An 18,136-nucleotide genomic window follows, 5' to 3' on the forward strand; every position below is an offset into this window, starting at 1 on the left:
TATTTTTTAAAAAATAAAGATTTCAACAATGGATTAGTTATTTAGAATACAATTGTATTTATTCTGGAAAAATATATCACTTCTACAGGACTGGAATGTATTACAGCAAGCAAAGTAGAAAATTCTATTGCGCCAAAACAAAGGCAGAAAAGCAGTCTCCATTACCATTGTGCAGGACTGCTGCATTTTTGAAGATTTCAGACAACAAATGTGCTTGAAAAATACTGGTACAAGCGGATTTTGATGATAGCATTTTTCCATCTGAAGTTTCTAAGTATATGGAAGCAGAAAAAAGAATAGCATCTAACTGGCTCCATGTCATGAAATTATGTGCCACTAGCACAGTGAAACTGATCTCTACTGCATAGGTATAGTTAGTCCCAAAACATCCAGGAATACTGGACGTCATTATGCATTCACTGTTCAGTTACTGTAAACTGCAAAGATTAACAGACCCCAAATCCTTGTGCTTTCACACAACATAATGTATTTGCATCGATTTGCTTGGGAAATCCCGTGCAAGTGTTTTGTAACCCTGTCATTCAAATTATGCAGAATTTAATTTTAAGGAAGAGACATGTTTATCTTCATAGGTAACTTTAAGAAAAGGCACAAGACATCTCGAATTTATCAGACAAAAGGACACTGTTACATAATTCCTACAAACAGCAACAGATGTCCAGCCTCAGAGTCAATCATTATTACGGTAGTTGAAAGACAGTTTAAATTCAACACCTAAACCAAAAGAACTTTTGAATAATTTTCATTTATTTAGACCTTTACAAGTGTATCAAAACGGTTACAAAATCTTTTTAAACAACGAGATCACACAGTCTGCTCACAGGTGTATTTCCTTGGGGGGAGCACAGAAGTGATAGCAACCTGACTGACAGCTTTTATCTTAAGTGTCCCTTCTTTGGCCACTTTTAGCCACTCTGAAAAGACTCCTCTGTTACCTTAAGGGAACACATTCAAGTCCAGCATCTTAATGACAGTGGACTTCCAGGAACAATTTTTTTCCCTCTTTGAGAGTTTCTGTGATTCCAAAGAATCAAGAAGATTTAAAAGTGTGAAGCCTTCCTTTCAAAACCTGATTTTGTGCACAAAAATGACAAAATATCTGATGGCTGAGTATTCAGCTACATTTTTTTCCAGAATAGCTCTACATGATCAGGATTGCTTGCATTTTTAAGACAAAGGTCATACAGGCAGAAACTCAATTGAAGACTAAATCATGGCAGAATGAATCTAAGTGGGAGGTTTGCAGCTACAACTGAAAACAGAAAAGGAATCAGGGCTGTAACAAGACTTACCTTGAAAGAGATCGCTTAGTTCCTGCCCCTCTCTCAGATTCCTGCTTACAGGGCAAGGACAGCTCTGATACTTACGAGGCAGCTGAAATGCCACAGCTGACATCCCTGTGCGTTAGGGTTACACAGCACATACTTCGTGCTACCCTAACGCTCCAGTGTGGCACAGTAACAATGCAGCAGCTGCTTGGGGAGCTGAGGCCTTTGGAGCAGGGGCAGAAACCTCAGAGATCACGGAGGACAGCTGGGAGCAGAAATTACGACAGCCACCTCAAGGTAAAGCACCCAAGTCAAAGCCATGAAGTTCTGAAGAGCAGGATTTCCAGACAGAATTACTAGCTTCACAGAGTAAAGTTCCTATTAAATTTGTTGAAGAAACAGATGATAGGTCAGCTGAATACGCCAGAATTAAAGCAAACTGAATACAACATGACTGCTACAGGAGAAGAGCGTGCATCACACAGTAGCTTTCCTCCAACGTCTCTAAAGGAGAGTAAAATCTCTCTAAAGGAGCGTAAAATGCTCCAGTTTTAGTTGAGAGGTGCACACTCACCAATACAAGCAGTCAGTGCCCCACACTTTCTACTCCATGCACAGCAGCAAAACTTTCAAGCAATAGAAAACAGCAAGAAAAAGAAACCAGAAAAGCAAATAAGAGAAAAAAAATCAAGGAAGTATCAAGATTACACAGAAGCACTTAAAAGATATTTTGAGAATTCCTCACAGTTGCTGAGAAAAGTAGCTGAGGGGTGTAGTAGCTTAGGTGATGCAGATGTATTAGCCTTTCCAAGGTCTTAAAAGAAAAATTCTACAATGCTGCATCTGTATCTATATCTTAAAATAGTAAATAAGCCACTCGGGAGTGGCTTAGTGTATATTTTGGGAATAGGGTATGACAGATGAGTCATTACAGTCAACCCTGCTTGTTTATATTGACACACTGATGAAGACAGTTAACAGTTAGTTGTTTATTTTGTGTAGCCCTAAAATTTGATCTTTTAAGTGGAACCTGGCAACACTGCTATACCACAGGAATTCCAATTTACTTGATGTAAATTAATTTCCATTGGATTCCCATTGGAACAGCTTAAAAACATCAAATGAAGAAACTTTACAACCAGCACAGCTAAACAGAGGAAGAGAGAGGTATCCTAGATACCCTTGGCTTTATATTTTTGGTCTGCTAAAATAAACACCTTATCAAGGTACATTTTACTAGTAGGTATACTCTATATGGAATAAAAACCAAGAAAATAAAAGGCAAAACCTCTCATGACTGTGCCTAACTTCCCACTAAGTTACAGCTGAGGATTCCTTACAGCTCACTCCACTAAAATGTACTACGATAAATAAAACAAAAACAAAACTTCATCACAATACTGTAGGAAATGCAATGCTTCACATTTCTTGCAAAAAATTCTAATGGAATATATTAACTCTTGAATCTACTCTGATATGAATGTTTCTACATACCGATGCATCCAACTGTTCAGCTTTCAGGCTGGTCTTTTTTACAGTCCATTTACACTTACAAAAGTACAATATATGTAAATAGTTGCTAACTTGTACAGTACAGTGTACATAACATTTGGGAGAACCAAGTGATCCCAAATAAGTGAGAAAATACTACAAATTTATCATACTGATTAAAACATCCAGCGAGCAATTTTTTGTTTGCTTTTTGGTACCCTCCTCCCCCCACCCAAGTTAGAACAGCGCGAATGAGTTATGCCAGCGAGCAAGACTTATGCTATTCATAACAAGCACCAATCACATAGTGTAATAATTAATTCCAATGAGAGAACAAGTGAAAATTTAATTTACTTAACATCATATTCTGATTATTTTCCAGTTCTGCCTATGAGAATAGTTAAAGATTTTCCAGACAAATGAGATTTTTCCCTCAGTTCAGGAGTATATACCAAGAACTACAGGAAGTCATGCTTTGCTTTCCTCTAGAATTACTTGAGCATTATCACATATCCTTCTGCAGAAATGATGGGCCTAACTACTTCATTTTAAGTTTTGAAAGCAAAATAAAACTACTTACAACAACAACAACAAAAAAACCCCAGCAGCTTTTTCAGTAAACATTCAGAAGTCAGCTTCTTCTGTCCTCCTCTTAACAGATCTCCAAAGTAATTAAATTCTCTGATCAAAAATCCTTCAGTAGACAGTCACTGCTGTAGTATTAACAACCTCACAAATATAAAAAACCCAAAATAATTGAAAAATAAAAATGTGAAGATGCTAAGTCAAAATTGGATTTTTATGTAAATATGCAGGCATATGCCCACATACGTAAGTTAAGACTATGAATTAATATACACACATGTGTACACATGTATATAGCTTACAACTCTAAATTCATAGACAACGCAGTTATGAATTTCTGGGGACTTTAACACATACAATATACAACCAAACTGAAAAGAGTCAGGGCATAAAAAGACACGTTATGGTTGACTGAGTTGGAGATGGTTAAGAATTAGTAATCACTAGCTGTTGTTCATTGAGCTGTGAGAGACATCATGCAAACACATTCATAGTCCATTTCTACACAAAATCATAGCTCAAGATGGCTTTAAATTAAGTGGCATCATTTTGCAGTGAAACAGACTTAGAGCACATACACAGTCCCCACGCCATCTGCACCACCAGCAGCCTCCAGAAGAGGTGCGGGAAGTACCGAATCTGGCAGCCAGAACTGCGAGAGCTTTGCATCTTTCTCCTCTCAACAAGTGACCTCAACTCCTTCTGTATCACAGAGGGTCTCCCCTTGGCTGTCTTCCCCTCCCAGTAGCGTGCTTTCATTTGAATGCAGCTTTAGTCTTTCTCTAGTTCCTACTCTGAAAACATTCATAGGTTGACTGAACTCCTGGCCCTGTCATGCATCCTCTCCTTCTCTGATCACCTCCTAGGATTAATGAGAAAAATATTGCTTAAAATCATATCATTGTTTTAAAAACACCTTGAGCATTTCATATCCTCCATACTGAAGTTTTTAAGAGTGCGTGGTAACTCTCACACAAATGTTCCCTAAGCTACAGTTTTAACCAGAAGGATACCATGCAGAGGTGGTAAATTCATCACAGAAATAAAGGTCATTCATGAGTCACTTCGAAAACTTAACTTCTACCAAGCACTTTAGGTTAATTACAAGAACTTTTCTTTGGTTTTGTTCGTTTTGTGGGTTGTGTTTTTTTTTTAGTATAGCAGTAAGACATCCAACACAATAATTAACTCAGGAAAAAAGAAAAAAAAAAATCCAACAACCAAAAAACCCAAGTCAACACAAAAGAACCCAAACTCCTCTAAAGAATCTAACCAAAATGTTATCCAGGAGAAAGAGAATGATAATATTTATGAATTCAACACAAATATTTAAAAAGTTATTATTTAAATCAATCATAAATGTTAGAACTTTGCAATACAGAAACTGGTATGCTTACCTAGCATACGAATGTACAACGCAGTCTGATCCGAGCTGTCATAGGAAATTGCTCCACGTCTCTGCAAAAAGAGAAAGCATATTTTATGTAAGTTAGAAATAAATAATTTTTAAATTGAAGTGAAAATATTAGTTGACCATTTCCAATTTAACTCTCAAAATTAATTTTAGAAATCTAGCATCTTTCATGAAAAATGCATCTTTCAAATACATATATGTCTACTAATTCTGATTTAAGTAGGGACAAAGGAAGGACAAGAATTGGTAGTGAAAAAATTATGAAAAACAGGACCAAAGTGTCAGAAAAAAAATACCCTCATAAATTTCTTTTCAGATGTTCCTCAATCATTCCTCACAATAAAAAAAAGACACAGAACAAGATTACACAGACACAAAAAAATGCTTCTCACAGCCTTCTAGAGCATCATACTTGAAAAAAATACTTGCAGCTCCTGGTTTATTTATTTACTTTTGCCTATGGGCTATTTTCATCTTTCGAATATAAAAGTAGTTTTAAAAGAAGTAAAAGAAATCAAATGACACCATAACTGCAGTCCTAGGCTGCCACACTGCTTTCTGCAGGCAAATCAAGGTACCACTGAAGCGAGAATACATGAAGATATTTCAGAGAAAACAAGCAAGTGTTATTTCATATTTTATTATAAAAGTCTAAAAGAGTCATCAAGTTATCCATGCACAACATCGAGATACTCCCACGTAATCTGTATTTCTTACCTACACAAGACGTGTTTCAGACCTATTCAGCTAATGGGATAGTTATAACATGGGAAGTCTCACAGGTGGTGGTGAAGTGGTCCTCTAACAGCTAAAAACTGGAGGAACGTTCTCATTGCTACACAACAGTGGCACCACATAGTCTTCAAAGCTTGGCTTGACCTAGCACCCAGCTTTTATTTTAACCGAGCAATCCTGCCTTTACTGTGCTTCAACCATCTTCTGCCACCTCCTAGGGCCTTCATTAATGTTACTTCTTAACCCTGGGATTAAAGGATCACTTTCACAATCAGGCTGTTATTTAAAGAAATAAGATTTTGGGGGGAGAGGAGGGGGAGTGGTGCACATCAGAAACTCCTATGACCTTCCCCTGTCCACTACACTTCTTTCTTACACTGAGGACAGTGAAGTCCTCAGTGCTGTGAAGAGTCATCAAAACCCTTTGAGAACTTCACATAGAAGCCAGCCTGGCGGTGAACACAAGCACCCATTTTTTCGTCACTGCAAGCAGGAGCAATGCTATACCAGGGACACACAACGGCCTGAAAATGTGCAAGCTCAAAAGACAAGAAATCAAATCACGTTACAAAACAGGAGAGGAAAAACCAGATATTGGTTATTGAAAATAACTGTAAAAGAAAGAAGATGAAATAAAGAAAAATTTCTTGGAAGGGGGAAAAGGCAGAACTGCTAACGTGCATTTATCTATCAGAACAAACTGAATGAACACAAAGAAAGACTAGAGATAAATAACCTCTGTTACAGTGATTTGTAGAAATGATGTGCTAAGGCTCCAAACTCCTTAGTTACACTTAGTTTTTTAAATATTTTTCATGCTAAAACAAGAAAGAAAACCTTACACTTGAAGTCAGAGAAGTTTTTCCAAAAGTAAGCTTAATATTTAATTACAGAAATTACCCAAGACCTAACTCCAAATGGGGTCCAATGATAATAGCTGTTGTAAAGACTACAACAAAGAACTATACAGCACTTTTTTGTTGTCTCAGCTTTTGTTCTGTATTTCCTTGGAGGATCACAAACCATGCAAATAATTTTTCAAAGTATGTTTGTACAGCATTTCTCAAAGCAGTGTGCCTGTCCTAATAGGAGAGGCAGAAATGCAACTCATCAGCCAGAAAATTGTGCAGATTTCCCACTAACATTTTCAAATTTCTTCATATAACCTACCTTTGAGTTTTAGCAAATCTCAGCTGAATACATTTTCAGTAGCCTGGAACATTTCATATCACTGACTAGGCACAATCAGTGATGTAATTTAGTGCTAACTTGCAATTTGCACCTGTCTATCACAGATTTCTAGACATGTCCAGCACAGTTCTGTAATCTAATACAGGAGAAAGCTAAGCACACATGCAGCTTCAAGACCCATGTCCAACTGGAGCATTAGTCTCCAAGAAGGAAAACAATATGCAAAAATTTACTGAAAAATCAACACTTTTCATATGTTGATTCTAAAATATTACTTGCTGTCTAAAATCTAAAATATTTTGCTAGATAAAGCAGTATAAAATAGTACATCCATGTATGATATCAAACACAAAGTACATTTTTAAGAACATAAAGTAGTTGCTTATATAGACAAGTGATTTTGTTTGGCAAGGACCTTGAAAGATCTCACAGAAATCTTTGAACAATCAAATCTTTTAAAATTACCTTTCAAAGTTTGATTTCCTAAGGAAAAAGAGACTATTTATTGTGTAAACTTCACTAGTAATACTTCATAAATAGTAGGACATTTTCAGGTAGTTTTGTAAAACTGTAGAGGTCCTAAATATATTTCATTCATTGAAATTTGTTAAATAAAATATATAAGAGGAAAAAACTTATTAGCAAGTTTCACCAACAGAAAAAGGGTGGGTGATGAATGGTCAGACCTCTTACCTTCAGACCAGGCATTTAAGTGAGTTAAGAGCACTATGGGGGGCAGTCAAAGATAAAGGATGGAACTAATGGTAGAGAGGTTTTTTAGCTACTTGTGATAGGTAAGTAAATTAAATAATACTGCACTCATCCAGAAATGGATTGCTTTATGGCAGCTTATGCTGCAAACAGGTAACAGACTATCGACCGCAGGTTGAAGTGTATTGCCTATTTTTCCACTTCAAATAAAACTGCCCATATATTTGTTATATTACACCCTACACTACTCTAGAAAAACGCAAGGAAAAAGGACCAAAAACAGAGAAGTAATTTAATCTATCCTGTGTGTTGTTCTTTAAGATGCACTGCCCAGATGCTACTATTTAAATCCAGCAAACAGAAAGATTAGATTTAAAGCATCAGCTTCTACTGAGATGTGAACTGATACATGAGGCAAATTCATAAGTAAGAAGGCAAATGTGTCTTCAAGAACTGAAGTTGCTGTAAAGCACTCTACAGTTCAAACAATATAATTACCAGGATTTTACCCTTGTTGATGACCAAAAATGCCACCCTCCTCATTGCTAATCACAGGCCCACTTTCTGTAGCCTACACCCAGACTATACTTAACCTTAACTTACAACAAGACTAAACCTAAACTAAAAATGTACCTTACTGACACAGCTGAGATGACCATAGCAAACGCTGTATTACCCTGGGGAAATCTTGGCTAAAATCTTCATGGACTAAGACTGACTTCTGGTACTTCAAAATATCATGTTATTGTTAATATTTTTAACTCATTTAGCATAAAAATTTATTTCTAAATCTCTGCCACCTCTTTGGTCTACTTGAAGCTTTGTACCTGTTAATAACAATATTGATCCTCTGTACAAACATCAAACAAATAAGCATCATTCCAATAGGCAGACAGACTTACTAGCATTCAAAGTTAAGACAATCCTAATGTGTTTAGGCAGGTTCCCTTTTCAAGCACAAGGACAACTTTGGTCGGTTGGAATGTTTTCTGGACTCCGACTGATTACACAAATTCCCCAAATGATCAGGTGAGGTTCTGAACTGCTCTCCTCCTTACAGACATGAGCACAGCAATCCAAACTGGGTAGGCTGTTTGGCTTCAGCAGTGAAGACGGATGTCAGAAAGATGACTGCGAAGAATTGTTTATACTGGGCTTCCACTTTGAAAACCTCACCTTAAACTTCAGTTTCATATTAGAGTGTCACTTATTCTTCCAAAGGGCAATACAGTAAAAAAGCTTTCAATTCTCTTTTGTGACATATTTGTGGAAAGTGAATGAAAGAAGTTCAAACTAAAGTGGGAGATTCACTAATCTTTAATAATGATAGAAGGACTCTGCAAAAATATGCAAAGGAAGTATCTAACAGAATTTAGATTTCAGTCAGATCTTTCTGAACATCTTTTCATAGAGTGTAGGAAGTTATTAAAGGCCATGCAATGGGAACTACATGCCAAAATAGCACACGGATACATCTTCAAAGGGAAACCGCTTCAGTGATGCTAGGGAGTACAGCATATACATGTATCACTTGGAAACGGAGCACCTGCTGCTGTTTGTGCCAAACAGAAACGTTTCCATTGATGTATCAGTTTTATCACATGGACTTCCCAAACTTGTTCAGAACAGTCAGGCTCTTCATTTTGGCAAGTGTCAGCTAGCCAGCTTTTGGACTGTCAAGTGAAACAACTGCTGGTCTCATTCTGCAACAAAACCTGGTAGAGCTGCCGGCCTTCAAAATTCAGTACTGCCCATGAGAAAGAACCATCTGAGCTTTTCGATAGTGAACACGACCCCCATTTTGTGACACAGTTGTTTACTCAGAAGGTGGGAAAGAAAAGACAGAGGACAGAGGGCAACACAGCCAGGCAGGGGTTTTTACCTACTTGGCTTTTCTGTCCAAGTTCTTTGCCCAGCTATCAGAGAATTGTTCTCAACTGCTCTATCAGTTTGGAGAAGAACTTACCAGTTCTCCAAACTGAACAAGTTTGGAGAAGTTTTTATATCATGGCAATTGCAATTTACTGGTGATGCTGCCTCAAACATTCACACTTAAAAATTATTTAAGATCATAAGACAGTTTATCAACTAGAAGTTCCTAGAATTACAAACTAATTAGACCTTATTTCTCCAACTAGCATTGGATTTCAAAAGGAAGACTGTCATGTATAATAATTCTTAGAATTATTTCAAGTAATTAAAAGTTATATGCTAACATAAAGCCATAGTTTTCCACACGGCACCAACAAGATTTTACTCACTAAAGCATTGGAAAATGTTCAGTTAAAGCCCTTAAACTGCCACTGAACTCAGGTAAGTCACTGCAAAATGGTCCTACTACTGTTACCTAAATATTCCACTGGAGTTCAGAGAAGTACTTTTAAAGTTCATCAAACCAGTAATAAGAAAATGTAGCTGAATTTCAGGAAGGCAATATTAATAAGCAATAAGAAACACATATTCCCTCCAAATATCTGAATGTGATAATTTTCTTCCCTATAAAGCTATTTCACATGATCACCTCCCAAGACAGACAGCAAACATTTTTAAATCTAGCTATCATTTGATTATAGTTATCAAAAAGTTAATGATACATACATCCAGCATGCACCTGTAAGATATTTTCTCTTATATAACTTAGATGTCTATCTATCACATGGCATCATAAGATTCACCCAAAGATTTATCAACATAAGAAATTCAAGATTTAACAAAAATATACAAAAGCTTGGCAATTGATCAGAAAGTATAGTCAAAAAAAAGCATAAGTGATTGACTTAGGTGACAACAGAAACCCACAGGGGTATTGCCTTTAGGAACTAAATCAGAATAGCAGGAGGACACAAAGGCAACAGCAAAATAGGGTAATTGGATCAATACAAAAATACTAATTCGTTAATAAAACCAACCATTAGCACATGTAAAAACACAACCACAAAAAGCAGAGGTTTTTATGCCTAACTGTATTGTGTCAGCTAACTGGAATTCCTATTTTTCCCCACTTTAAAACAATCTTTGATCAAACTGGATTAGACATAATCCTTGAGCAGGTTTTTTATGTCAAGTTCCAGAAAACCAGCAGTTTGACAATACCTCAGTAATATGTGGATGTACAAGGCTAGCACATGGGCTGTAACACTCTGGCATTTAGAATCTACCCTCAGTCACAAGTGAACATCCATTGGGTATCCTGGTCTTTTTCTTGATGTGACAAAAGTTGTCAAAAGTGCCAGGAACGAAGCCTGACCATTTTTGCTTTTAGTAAACTTAGAAACATGTTCTAGGCAAGGACTGACAAGCACAGGCATGGATGCCTGGCAAAGCCTGTTTTTACAGGCTCATTCAGATTCTCCTGTTAATTGTACAAAAATTTTAGAAGTGTGTAGCAATTAAAAAAAAAAAAATCTATCTACATATAAATGCATGAACTCTGATTTTTTTTTTTCATTTTTTTCTCATTCTCTCCAATGATTCTGGCTCTTCTTCACAATCCTTAACTTAAATTTATTCCCCCTATGGAATTAATTCCAGATTAGAAAGTGAGCTATGCTAAGAAGAACCTGGTGTCATCTCCAGGCACCAATCTCACCTATGTTTACTAAGACAATATGCATTATGGGGATACTTATGTTCTTTAGAATGAGAGAGTAGGAACTCCTAATCCTGTCTAACATTAGCACATATTTTTCAAAACACAGGGATCTAAAATGGAAAGGCTACAAAGTAAGCCAAGTAGTCCATATTTCATGTAATCAAACAAAACTGGTATTTCCACTCCCACAACTCTAAAATCAACAACACAAAAAGGATATCCTGCCCAGGAAGCAAAATACTTTAATTTGTATTATTCTCACTATGTTTAAAATTGTTTTTCCTTATTTTCACAAAGCCTTTAAAGGGCTATAGAACTGAAGATATGTTAGTATCAGAGGTAAGCAAACCCCTGCCATTCAGAAGCCATTTCAGATCCTTTTTCCCCTGTCTCCTAACTGGCACTGCTACAAACACACTCTTCCCACTTCAAGGCAAGTAAAAGTCAAGAGCTACAAAATCAGGTATGATCACTCAGGAAACACAGTCTGAAATGACGAATTATGTGTTTCCAAAACAGATTAGATTTAAAGAAGAAAAATAAGCACTTGTGAAGTTCCTAAGGACTTGTTTTCTCTCAGGCCACTTATAAACCCAGTTAGTCAAAACAGAATAATAAAAAGGCCTACCTTAGAAGTAATCCATTTGATAAGGATCAGAGCTAAACACCAGATCAATGCAATTCCCATTGGATTACCCCGGATTCCTGAAGCATAATCTCCTCCGATGGCGGCCAGTGCTCAAATCTGTGCGAGGTCTGGGAGCCCGAGCAGCAGGACAGGGCAGGGAGGCACAAGGCAGGCGGCAGCTGTCACCTGACAGCCCCAGCAATGTGCTCGGCGACAGCAGCACTGCCCCGCTCCCCTCGCTGCCAACACTGGGCTCCACAAGAAAGTTTCACAACCAGACGGCACGGCAAAGAGTAAAACCTTAATAAACCCCACAGAAATGCTAAAGGAAATCTATAACCACGATTACATCCTTTTATCACATTTTAATACAGCAAAGTGTGCCAGACAACAGGATCAAACTCCCGTAGTCAAAACACCTGAGTTAATTTAGGATACTGTCTTGCCTTCAAATGCTATCGAGAGCCTGTTTCCAGCAGATTCCACCACAGCCGATATTCTCAAATTCCTATTATCTCTGCCACCTGGAGAACTATTATGAACTGCACTTCAAAAAAATATTTCAAAACTGCTTTTACAGCCACTTACTATAAATAATGTTAATGAAAGAAAGTTAATGCACTGAATACGTGCAATCATTCAAACCAATCATCATTCTCCAATCTCTTCTTTTGTCCACGAAACAGGCCATCCTTGATACTGTCTTTCTTGCCACTCACACTCATGCCTGAACTGGCATGTGGCTTTGGTTTATTGCTCCAAGGGTTGAACTTCGCTGTAGCCTTCCTAGAACTTCCCAGGGTTGGAAAGCAGACCAACTTCCTCCAAGATCACTGATTAGGCAGCCAAGTGGTCCTACATGCTTGGGGCAGCTTTGAGATTTATTTTAATTTTTGTCATTGTAAGCTGATAAAAATGTTTCATTTCAGAAATACAAAGAAATTTCAAATAGTTTGGAAAAAAAAGGAGCTACAGAGGTGGAAAAAAACAGTGTGGAACATTGAGGAGTTTAAAAGGATGAAGCTGAATAACTGAAAGGAAAATTATATGAAGATTGTGCTCTTCATATAACTTTTTTTGCAAAAAGATCAATTGCAAATTCCAATATGCACAGAAAACACAGAAGTTAGCACAGATCACTAACTTCAGCACTGAGAAATTAATCTCCTCTCATCCACAGGAAAAGGGGACACATACCACAGTGGATGATTACTGAAGGCAGGAGAAGATTCGGTAACTGGGATAAGGCTCTGTTATTTTACCTGATGATTCCCAATATTTATGCTGACTTTTAAGCTATAATCATGGTCTCAGCACCAGTTGTTCCTACAGCACTATTACACTCCAAACATGTATCTTCTGCTCTGTCCCCACGCCATGCCCCTGAAAACCAGTCAGAGCAAAATCATGGGCCATAACACTCAGAATGGACCTTTTGGTACCTCTCTTAATGAATGCAGCACTTATCTAAAGGTCTGTCAAGTTCCACCCAAAACACAAACTGTCACAGAGACAGATTTAAAAACATTACCACCTCCAAACAGTTGACAAGGTTAAAACACCCTGACAATTAGTCACCACCAGTCTGATGTTACTTTAAAAAAACAAACCCATAATAAATGGCATTAGGCTATATTTGCATTAGCAATTTGGCACAACTGGAGCAGATCAAAACAGCTGCTGCTGAGATCTTTACACCTATACGATATGAAACCCAGGAGTTTTAAATTTTTTTGCAAGGCCATATTTACTCAAACTTCCTGAAACAGACCCTACCACAAGGGGTTCAAAGCCACCAAAAAATGACCCAATAACTGATCAAATCTCTATGACCATAGTGGAATGATTTAGTTTCTTTTGGAAGCAGCCTGGTTAGCACATACCAAAAGCACTCTGGAAAACAAAAAAAAAAATGGGCACAATAAACAGGGACAATGAGGTGATTTGCTTCAAGACTGAACTCTCCTCCAAATAAGACTCTGACATAAATAGCCTTACACTCTTTGAAAGGTCAAGCACTTCTCTCCCTCACTACCGCTTTCCATCCCTTACAAGTCTTCCGTTTTCCTCTCTCAAAACACATGAAGATGTTCTTGAAGTGTCTTATCCTAGGTGCATGGAGCAAGGTTTTCTTCCATCAATTTCAGAAACACAATATTACCTTAGAAAACACGGCTATACAAAGTCATCATCCTTTCCTCTTTTGTCTTCCAACAGTAAATGGTTTAATTAAGAAGCCTCCTCTAACTGGAAGTTTTCTTAAAACTATTGTTTCACATGTAAGTTTAATATCAGAATACTGAAATAGAAATATATGCCCATCTGTTAAGCACCACTACAGCATTATTTGTTTTAATTATGGCTTGAGAATGGAAAGACTGTTTTGGAAATAAGATTTTGAATTTGGAGACAGAGTAAGATCAGAAAGTGCGTCAGTTTGTATGAGAACTATAAGAAAATGGAACAGAAGCTAAAGTGCTGTTTTTGGGGAAAGTACCACTTTGAATAACCCTATTCCCAATTCCAAGGTGAAGGTGAAAGAAATGACATTTTACAAAAACGTGCAAGAAATTATTCAAGGTAATTTATAAGTCCAGTAAACCCTCAGGTAGAAGACTACATAAAAATAAGGTGGCACTAAATTCCCTCTGTGTTAACATAGTACCTGTTACGCTACCTCAGTTCTGGGAGTGCAATCAGTGACTCTTGAGCTCTGGACATGACTATCAGTCTCAGCTTCATCTTGAAACTAAGATGCACACCAGAAAGAACAGCTATCATACACTGCATTGTACTTAAAAAAATTATGGAAGTTCCTAAGGCTGTTTCATTTTTTTCTTCTTCTCTTTTTCTTCCCTGCTTTTTAGCATACTCCTTTTCAGTTTTCTGAAATCCATTTTCTTGATGCCTGCAGAGAGACCATGTTTCATCAGGTAAGATTTACAGTACTTAACATTCAACTATAGCATACAAGTCATTATCTAGTTCCTCTGTCCTCAGCTCAAATGTACAAGTGCAATTGCTGTCTCTTACAATTTCCAAACAAAGAAACAGAAATATCCCAATGACTTCAATGTAAATTTGATGACATGCAGCACTGTAGATGCATCTAAGCAGTCAAAGGCATGTTTTGCTACAGTTTTTGCATTTGCTGAGCTAATCTTTCTGTGCAACTCCTAATAAGACAAGCATTCATTACCAATACAGCAGAAAGTGCTTGGGGCCTTGCAACAGTTGTTACAAAGATTCCAGTAATGAATTTACTAAAGATACCAGTTTGCTCTCATTGTGAAACTGGCATCACATGGGACCAGCTCCGACTGACTTGAAGTAGTTCTCCATTAATATGCCATGGTGATTTGCAAGGATCCAGTTATTTCCATATACACTCCTAGAGATCTGCAAGGCTCCATGTGGAAACCCATTATTTCCTATTATGTACTCTGTTGTTTGAAGTACCAAATACAGGATCCCAGTTTTACTTGTATATTTCTAAATATCCATCTGTCCCAAACCTTTTCTATTATTTTTTTAATTTTACGGAAGTCCATCAGCCCTGAAGAATGACTCAAGGTTGCTTTACAAACCTCAGTAACTACTATATGTGCAGAAGTGCCTTTAAATGCTCCATCCCACAGAAAACCATTTCAATAACACCTACAGGAAATCAAGAGTTGAAGCAAGAGCACCATATTTCACAGACACTACTGGGTCTCATATGACACTCCTGTTTAAATGCAGAAGGGCTTCACAGGCCTCCATCACCACATGAGTTTTTATGCTGAAGTTTGAGGCCTGTTGCTAATCACTCCTACTTACCAGAATGACCTGATTTCATGTGCATGCACTTGTACACCTGGCCCAGAAAAGAGATCTCCATGGAGTCTCTTTTGCCCTTCAAACACCTCCTTCCAGAACAGGCACAGAACAGATGTTTATGCACACTGACTTCTAGGATACACTTCTGACTGGCCTATTACTTGCTACGGACCATAGAACTGTATTTATATTAACAGCATGTAATGACAGCAGAGAAATAAGCCTATCATTTACAAATTCATCAGCACGTAGTGAAAAAAACCACAGCTCTCAACTCATTTCCATCTTTTCTTTGCTTTTCTCCCTGCCTCATTATATATATCATGTGTGATCTCTCTCTCTCTCCAGCTGACTTCACTAACAAAGAATAATTAAATGGTAATCCATGAGTATTCTTGTAACAAGTGTGGGTAGCTATTGCTGCAGCCCAACCCAACCACTAAACACTGCACTCAAGGGAACAAAAAGAGAGGAAAATACACCATTATTTTTACAGATACTGAGAGCAGACCTTTTTGAATTTCACAATGTATACACAATGACCAACTTTTACAAATGATATTTCTGTTTATATCTTAATTTAAAGTGTTACCTAAATATTTTACTTTCAATTCAGCTTCTTATTTAAATGATTTGCCATATGAGCCTATGTTGCAACTAGGTACAAGATTCCAACAATTCTAGCTGCTTATTAACAAAATCATACAATCATTTAATTGGAAAAGGCCTTTAAGATCGTGAGGTCAAACCATTAACCCAGCACTGCCAAGTTCACCATTAAACCAACGTCCCTAAATGCCACATAAACACATCTTTTAAATACCTCCAGGGATAGTGATTCAGCCACATAAGGCTACATCTCAGCTAGCCAACAGTACGCAAACATGAAAAATTTAAGGAATTTAGTAAAATTCACCTTCATGACCAAAAAAAAAATCATCACTGCAACTACCTAACTCATTGCAACTAAACTCAAAAGGCTGGTTGATCTTAAACCAAGGGCTTAGAACTCCAGAACATGAACTCTGACAGTCAAGGACAACTACAGATCCAGAAGGCAGCATTTAGGTACAACCTTAAAGACCACTTCTCAGGTTTAGAAATCTTCCATTTCAGTCCTCAGTAAGACAGAAAAAGACAGAAACCCCTCTTAGAAAAGATACAATCCCAATGAATGAAAGGAAGCCAACAACCTGCATTTCTGTACCATCTCTCACTCTGAGTTTTCTATTGCTACTGTAATGTAGCAATAGAAAACTAGCAGGAATATCCTGTGTACTGCGTGTCCAAAAGGGGTAAGAGGTAGTCTGTATTTTATACACAAATCACATAAATCTTTGCCAAAGAAAGCACATTATTAAATATAGCACTTTTCTGATGGCTGTTTTACATCTTTCATCTTATTTGCTCAACATCATGCTTTTGCAGGTTAACAGAAATGGATATGTAACTGAAAAAGGCAAAACCATACATATCTAAGTTGACTGATGGATAAGAACACATTTTTAATTTTCTTAAATAGATTAAACATCTAGAAACAGATTACTTCTTTCTAAAATGCTTCTTTTGCAATACAAATTAGAATGTTCTCACTGCCTCTGTCATACCATGAACTTCAGTTCTATAGCTAGATGCATTTCCATAGGAAAAAGTGTTATATGGTATAAACTGCCACAGTGAAAAACGAACCAATTTACATTACTTAAATGTATAATGGTATGTTCTTTATAGATACTCTGAAATTTACTAAGTTAGATAAAACAAATCACCAGAAGAGGAAGTTCTACAACACAGTATTCCTTCTCTATTTTATTCAGACACCCATTTTTAATGGATATTTACTCACTATTGCATTCTAGGGCTTTGTTTAAATCCACTGAACCAAGATTTCTACTTCTCTTCAGAGAAGAAATTTTGGGAAAAAGTTCCACTCTACTTTTACCAAACCCTCTTTTAAGAAACAAACAAATAAAAAAGTATGAAAAAGTTAAGACTGCAGCCTACACACAAGTATGTGTCGTGTTATTTAGGAAGTATTTATTTTTTAACTGTTGGATATAGTGAGACTTACCACCTCAGACAAAGAACCATGTCGGCACAGTCGTAGAGATGCTCAACCAGGACTGGTCTACATCAGCCTCTATCTGCCCACACTTGTTTGCAGACATTGTCATCTGCTCATTCACAAAAGGTGTGCTGCACAGCAAAAAACTGGGCCAGTTTTGGAATTCAATAAAAATGCCTTCATCTGTGATTTTGAAGAGTTAAAAAACTGCACTATTGTCACAGGACAAAGCTCCATCAGGGTCTCAAGACGCCAATTCATTCAGTAAAGACAGAATTCTGAAGGTGAGATGCAAAAAGTTGAATTTTAGCTGCTTTGAGTTACTGTGTTCCACTACTAATACACCTTCAGCAAAGACTGAATGGTATAATGGAAACAGATAAACAGTAATTTCAATTCCCGCATACTTCACATATTGCAAGGAACCTGGCTATGTAAGCGAAAACAGATGAACAATAACATGTGACAAGAAAAGCTACCAATGTTTTAGATTCTGTAATAAAACATTTATGTTCTATTTCTAACTGGAAACCTAAATAAAAAGCACTGAGTTTAGAATCTCACAGAAAGACAATATAAAACTGTCAACACACCACACCAGAAAAGAACATCACAG

The 18,136-nt window shown here is 37.1% G+C and overlaps 1 protein-coding gene across 7 annotated transcripts in view; it reads right to left on the minus strand.

The window, feature by feature from the left end:
- The window catches only part of PDE7A (phosphodiesterase 7A), a 78,585-nt gene that overhangs the window by 29,834 nt on the left and 30,615 nt on the right, over positions 1-18,136 (minus strand). For 4 of the 7 annotated variants that reach the window (XM_017812423.1, XM_017812420.1, XM_017812421.1 and 1 more), the window contains exon 2: positions 4,763-4,823. In XM_017812423.1, coding sequence (XP_017667912.1) covers positions 4,763-4,823 — 61 coding nt within the window. Of the gene's footprint in view, positions 1-4,158; positions 4,217-4,762; positions 4,824-11,636; positions 11,750-18,136 lie in introns of those variants that run through there. The other 3 variants (XM_017812422.1, XM_017812425.1, XM_017812424.1) reach the window with 3 other exon arrangements.

This window comes from Lepidothrix coronata, unplaced genomic scaffold (assembly GCF_001604755.1).
Source record: "Lepidothrix coronata isolate B3197 unplaced genomic scaffold, Lepidothrix_coronata-1.0 Scaffold36, whole genome shotgun sequence".
In the NCBI taxonomy this organism is placed as follows: domain Eukaryota; kingdom Metazoa; phylum Chordata; class Aves; order Passeriformes; family Pipridae; genus Lepidothrix; species Lepidothrix coronata.